Here is a 6,801-nt window from a genome sequence, read left to right as displayed (position 1 = left end):
TTTCCTTTTTTTCCTTTCCCCTTTCCCCTTTCCTTTTTTTCCATTATCCTAATGAAAATGATGTGAAGGAAAATTCCTGAAGTTTGGGCTGGAAGGTTTAAAGTTTGTTTTTTTTCTAGATTTCTCAAGAGTCTGGTGGTATCCTGGGGCACAGTCCTAGTGCTGCTCACCTGATGCTGAGATCAAAGCTTGCGCTGAGAACGAATCCTTCCTTCTCATTGAGGTAGAGCGCTTTGATGCTCCCAGCGTGGCCCGAGAGCATTGGCAGCACTTCTTTCATTTCCAGCACGCCCAAAAATCTCACTTTTCGGTCTGCAGAACCAACAGCTACCAAGTTTCCACCACTGTAGTGAATTACTCTGTTCGGGTCTAATCTGCATAAGAAGCAGTGATTGAGCTGAGCTTTAGCCAGATAATGACTTCCAACAGGTCTCAACAGGCTACAGCAATTATTGTCAGGCATTTCTATAACACTTGATGCTGAATTATAAAGCGAGCTGATGGACAACACACTTAGGGATGTGAATCCTATGCAGGGCATCACGAGCAAGGTTCATAGTTCCGTATACCCAAGTTAGTTTCTGGGAAGTAAGGTTGAAAAGGGGAGGTGGCTCCTCCCAGCATCATGCTCSTTGCGACCCTCCATGGGTTGATGTTCCTTACATCTCTAAAAATGWCTCATCTTGGTATCTTATTTTAAAAATGGTAATATGCTGTGGATTCTTAAAACACCGATGCTGAAAGACCCTTTTCCAGCCACCCATTCCCACCGAAGTCTCAGGTTTTTCTGACAGGTTTCAGGTTTCTTTAGCCCTACAGGATTAGTGCAGAAAGCAGCTGGGCAGTCTACGTACTGGTCCGTGAGGACACGAATATTGTAGGAGCCACAGAAGACATTTCTTTCTTCCAACTGTACGGTGTCAGTTTTCAGACCATGGTAAGCTAACTGCAGACTATCTTCCTCATCCTCCTCCAGACAGAAAGAGAAATACAAAAGCATTAACCGGGAGGGTGGAGAGCGCAGCGTTACTGCATAGCACATGTAGCTCGATTCCCACTGTGCTGATGACCCCAAKAGAGATAGAAAACGTCCATGGGAAGCACCCAGTGTGTAGGAACCTCCCAATTAGTACAGAAGCAAGGATTGCTCCCTGCACAGCATTCAGTAGCAAAAGGTAGAGTGCCTGATAACAGCACCCTTTATTTGAGAAGAATTTCATGTCATCATGAGGCGGCCCAGCCTTTCCAGTGCTGCTGCCCTTGAGACTATTCAAGGAAGCGGAGGGAAGCATTAGTGCAGGTACAAGGTCCTTCCGTTCAGAGGTGCAGGCTCCCTCCCGCGCAAAGGGGAGCTGAGCAAGTTCTGGTGCTTGTGAATTGCTCAGGATGGGGCAGGCCAGCGGCAGGAGAAGAGCGAAGCTGCACCCAGTTCAGTCTCCCAACATCGTTACGCCTTCCTCCCTCCCCGCACACTGATCCGCAGAAGAAAAACCACCTCTGACATACCTTCAACTTACTAGTCCATTTTTGGTCTTTCAGTTGAATGATATTTCCATCTTTGTTCAACCGTGGAATGGTCACATTGACTATTTTAGCGTAGTTGGAAACCACTCCCCGAGGGCACGATCCCTGGAAGACACCAACTGTCAGCACGGTCACCACACAGCCCTAACACACAGGGATACTGCTCGCATGCTTCATCTCCGTGCAGTGCTGAAGCTACGGGCAGGCTTCTTCTTTGGCAATATTGCCAGGTCCTCATGATGCTGCTTAAGAGCATTGGGTTGCATTTACCACTTTGCTCATCTAACATTTGATTTCTTAAATATATATATTGCTACAATATTTAACTTCTTAAAAATATCTTTTTTTCTTCTTCAAACTTAGGAGTCTGTAGCTTTCAATAAGCTGAAAAGCTTTTGCTGTTTGATGGGTGCAATTTGAAGGCACATCTCATCTTCAGTGGCCACTCAGTTGATTTAGAATCTCCTTAACTACTGAGGGGTGAAAGGCTCCCAGCAAATCTCTAGCCATATAGGATTAAGATTCATTTTAACGCATGGAACCTTTCATTAAACCTTCTTTGAGCATTAGCAAAAGGCTGGGATTTCCATGCTCTTTCTAAAAAATAGCATGCACTCAGCCATATAATCCATAACTTTGGGGATTTTCTTTTAGTCTATAGCAGGTTTGTACTAACCAGGACAAGCCTTTACCCCAAGTTCTGCTCAACTGTGTCCCAACCACCACCACTTGCTTCTTGCACAGAAACCCAGCTTTTTCATGTTTCTGTGTGGTGCTAAYACCAGCCACTGTTCTGCCTGCTCTAAAGGTCAATAAAGGCTGTTTTGCTCTACTATGACCATATGAATATTTAACCCACTTTAGCTCYGCAGAATGAGAAAGGAAGAAGAAGGAGCAGGAAGAAGTTGAGAGGTGATCTCCAGAAAAGGCTTTTTCATCTAATGGCCTGGGCAGATAGAGAAAAAAAATCCTCTTTTTAAAGTGCACGATAATGAGAGAAGCCCAAGCCYTATACCTGCAAGCACACGATCTCTTCTTGGGTTATTTTCTGTGAAACATGTTCCCTCTTCACYTCCTTGGCCAGAAAAGCCCAACATTTACTCACAGCCACACATGTGCTGAGGGATTTTCGATCCAAAAGCGCTGAGGAATGAAGAGGACAGAGTGATTAACCCCTATGCAAAGCAGAGGTCATCTCCGAGCCTTAGGAGAAACCACCCCTGGAAAATCAGAGGACCTTTACCCAGGATGTACTTGGACAGGTGAGCTGGCAGGCAGCGAATGAAGTCCTTGTACTTGTTGATATGAAAGACCGAGTGGAAAGATGCTGGAACCACAGAGACACCTGTAGCGACCAAGGGCGCAGTAGAGGATTTATCCATACCAGGTCCCTTCTGGAAGACGTGCTCACCGTTCTGGGGACACACAGACAGGCTAGTTGATAGCTGACCACCTAGAAGACAACGGAATTGGCAGGCAGTGAGTTTGAGCTGCAGCCGCTGTTAATGGTAGAGTGGTTAGTAACACAGCGCAAAAGTCAGTTGACTTTATAGCTACCTTTGAAAAGCCCTTCAGCAGCACACGGGTCCAAAGGAAACGGTGGGCAGTTTTGTACTATGGGAGCAGAAAGCACTCAGCGCCTTGAAGAACAAGTCATGCTCCATTGTGGGGCTTGAAGGTGTGTGGGATGCTAACCCTTCTCAGCCATCACCGCCCTGAAAGGCGCTGAGGGCTCCTCAGAGGTGAGGAAAAATTGGGTGACTAGGTATGCTGCAGAACACCCTCTTCGGACATGGTGGAAAGGCAACATGACATTTATTTTTTCTTACAAAGAGAGCAATACTTTCTCTACGTCCTCCAATTCTATCCATAGGGATCAGCAGCACAGACCAGGGTCTGTCCCAGTCTTTAAGGGCAATATCAAAGCACACTTATGCCAAGAACACAGCACTCTCAGTCTGAAAGGAGTGGGAGGCCCTCTCATCCTCATCCGTTTTCATCATGAAAATACAGTTCCGTTCATGATATTGCAGAAGGGGGAAAAAAAAGAAAGAAAAAAACCCCTCTCTCCTGTTCTCTCCAAGGTAATGGAAAGGTAAACAGAGTCAACACCCTTCTCGTGTTACTAGCATTAGTTTTTCATTTGCTTTGTTTGTTTAATGGTGTCCATGGTGTCCTCGAGCATCTTTGTCAAGCTGAAAGCACCCATGGTGTAAGGCTTTCCTTGCTTTTAACTTCAACTCAAAAGGATGCACAGCAAGGCATTACGGAGCTCGGATTGCACTGGTGGAACACCTCCAACTCTACCRACCATCAGCTCGGTGCTCTCGACTGCACTTGGAGCAAAAGGGTTATCTCAGCTATAGGATTGGGCTTCCAGCCCCTCAGCAAATTTGGGGGCGGATTCAGAGCACAGAGTCACCCCCTGAGTGACAATCTCCTTTTGTAGCAGACTTCCTCGAACTTTCCAGCTAAGCATTGCCACGATCTGCTCTGCTTTTTGGCTAGATGAGCCCAGAAAAGAACCATTGCTAAGCAGGGCCAATTGCTAACGTTCCAGGCCCTTCAATGTGCTATAGATTTCCTCCAATATTAAATTCTCAGGTAGTGGTACCTGTATTACCAAACTGGCTGACTTTTGTGGATGAGACTGCGCTTACAAGGTTTACAGATACAGCACTAGCAGACTGTAAGGCAAAATGAATCCGGCTTTCATGAGGACGACCGTCGTCTCTGACGCCGTTTAAGACTTTAGGAGATGATTCATCTCTGTCTTCTCTGTCTGGAAGAATTGAGCAAAGTGTCAACGTACACATCACAACAGGCACCTTAAAGTCCAATTAGGGGATTGCAGAAGCTAGACTAGAAAGTATACTAAGCATATATTTTGCTATATTATTTATTCCATCATGTCTACCTATGCAGAACTAGTCCCTGCAGGGTTTTCTTCAGCAAATTTTTCACTACTTAAAGATTTCAGTTGACAGCTACTCCTTCTGAGATCTGTTGCCCAGGAGAATTCATGTTAGGAAGCTTTTTCATCGCACTGCTGTCAACTGCACACCCTTGCAGGCTCCATTCCCTTTTAATGATCCCATCTTTTCAGTTTTTAGCGCGACTCCGATGCCCGCACGCGGCTGGCCCCGAGGGACAGCTGGTCCCGGCAGGACAGCGCTGGGTCAGGGCAAAGCTGCAGAGCCCGAGTCCCATCTGGCCCCAACTCCCGCTGCCAGGAAGGGCCCTGTTCCCTCCRCAGCCTGTGTCCTCTCCCTCTGCTTCGCCATCCTGTTTCCTCAGCTGGAAGGATCGGGGCCAGAAGTGATAGAGGATTTGCAGCGTTAACCAGAAGGTTAATAGCGTGTGACAAATAAAGCCACAATTAATAGCTAGTGTTGGCTGAACTGCTGCTTTCAGCTGTTACCCTTTGTGCTGCCTGCAGGGAGAGTTTTGCTACACGTAATAAACCATCTGCTTAAGAGCAGAACAGCCAGAGCAACAGCGGGAGCCACCCGGGATGCCGCAGATGACCGAGGAACCCAGGCCCTGGCGCTGGGCGAGGCTGCAGCCATCTCCAGCCTCGTCCCTGGTGCTGCRCCCTGCAGCTCGCGGGAATCCAGACGAAGTCCTGGGAGCCTCTAACARGGCAGTCGCTTTCTTTGCCACGTGGATAACGTGGAAAGAAACTAAAGGGCAAACTTTCATCCATCAGAGCCAGCATGCAGTAAACCCGATGCAATTCATTGCGGCAAGTGCTCGGCGGGAGTCACTCCTAGATCGCTTGGACCTCCCTGCTCTGGAAGGAAGCTTTTTGGTCCATTGTTTTCTGTCCGATAAGCAGCAGATAAATAAGTACTAGTAAATTAAAAAAGATTGAAAGATCTCTTACATTGTAATATTTCAGCTAGCTCAGACAAGAACACTTGTCCCACATGTAACCAAAGTTAGGGTTAGCTTTCCCTAGGCTAAGATCCGTGACCCTGAGTGTCTAGTCAGCAACTGAACCATTAATCCTGCCACACTGCAAGGCCCTTGGCTCCCACCGCGTGCAGCCTTGCCACTCCACCCCAAAGCTCTGTGGCTTTTGATGCCATGAGGACTTAGAGGGTTGCCTCTGGCCCCGTGATGTGACTGATGCGGCCAGCGCCCGGCTGCAGGTGGGATCTCACGTCGCGGTTACCTGTTCTCGCCAAGACGGTCTGTTCTCGCACCAGGTCAGCCACCACAAACAGCAGCTTGGCATCGCAGAGCTTCAGTAAGTGCAGGGTGTAATTTGCTTTGGTCCAGTAGCTGCTCTTTGCGAACCACCACCACGTGTCCTGTATGTCTTGCTCTAGTCTCCACGGATCCAGGGCGCCGTTGAAGCTGGACACGTCCCGGTCACTGAGGCCATAGGTGATCTCGGAGCGCACATAAGTGAAATCCTTCTCCTGGGTCACTCTCAGGAGCCTCTCGGTGTAGCAGAGCAGATTGAAGCTGTCGAAGCGCTTGACGATGCCCTGCAGGAACCTCCTGCGGGTGAGCGCGCCGGCCCGCAGGAACCACTCCTTGGTGGAGAAGATCCTCCAGGCCAAGACGCAGGTCTCGCAGCTTTCGCACACGGGCACCAGGTCCGTTCCCTTCCCGCACCGCAGGCTCGGGGCCGAGCAGAGGCTGTACTCCTGCCTCTCCATGGCTCCAGCTGCCCTCCCGGGACAGGGAGAGCTCAGGGACAGCGGCCTGAGCCAAAGAGCCCGGAAGGCTGGAGCCTCCGGCCGCCCACCAGCTCTCCTCCCACGTGGGGATGGAGGCGCATGGGGACTGGGGCCTCAGCTCAGCACGAGGCAGAAGCCTGGAGGCTCAGAGGCCTCAGCCCAGTGTGGGATGGAGGCTCACGGGGGATGGAGATGAGCGCGTTCAGAGGCCTCAGTCCAGCGTAGGATGCAGAGTCAGGAGGATGAAGGCACAAGGGTTCAGGGACTCCGTCTGGCTCTGTCACTGTAGGATGGAGGCGCGTGGGGATGGAGGCTCAGCTCCACATGGGATCGAGGCTCAGCAATACACAGGATGGAGGCTGCAGGTCCAGGGGCTCAGCTCTGTGYGGGATGGAGGCACACAGGGATGGAGGCTCAGTCAGTGCACAGGATGGAGGCACTGAGGTCCAGGAGCTCAGCTCCACACAAGATGGAGGCACACAGGGATGGAGGCTGCGGGTCCAGGGCCTCAGCTCCACGCAGGATCAAGGCACATGAGATGGAGGCACCAAAGTCCAGGGGCTCAGCTCTGTGCGGGATGGAGGCA

The 6,801-nt window shown here is 49.9% G+C and overlaps 1 protein-coding gene across 1 annotated transcript in view; it reads right to left on the bottom strand.

Annotated features, from left to right (window-relative positions):
* LOC112950992 (CMT1A duplicated region transcript 1 protein-like) overlaps positions 1-6,510 on the bottom strand; it is a 10,149-nt gene extending 3,639 nt beyond the window's left edge. The window contains exons 1-6 of the mRNA XM_026043617.1: positions 5,702-6,510; positions 2,768-2,977; positions 2,540-2,667; positions 1,507-1,629; positions 855-970; positions 171-374 (exon numbers count right to left, since the gene is read on the bottom strand). Of these exons, the coding sequence (XP_025899402.1) occupies positions 171-374; positions 855-970; positions 1,507-1,629; positions 2,540-2,667; positions 2,768-2,977; positions 5,702-6,194 (1,274 nt within the window). The 5' untranslated portion in view covers positions 6,195-6,510. The remainder of the gene's footprint in view (positions 1-170; positions 375-854; positions 971-1,506; positions 1,630-2,539; positions 2,668-2,767; positions 2,978-5,701) is intronic.
* Between the last annotated feature and the right edge of the window lie 291 nt (positions 6,511-6,801).

This window comes from Nothoprocta perdicaria, unplaced genomic scaffold (genome assembly GCF_003342845.1).
Source record: "Nothoprocta perdicaria isolate Ctin4 unplaced genomic scaffold, notPer1 scaffold_331, whole genome shotgun sequence".
NCBI lineage: Eukaryota > Metazoa > Chordata > Aves > Tinamiformes > Tinamidae > Nothoprocta > Nothoprocta perdicaria.
This window is presented reverse-complemented; position numbering and strand designations above follow the sequence as displayed.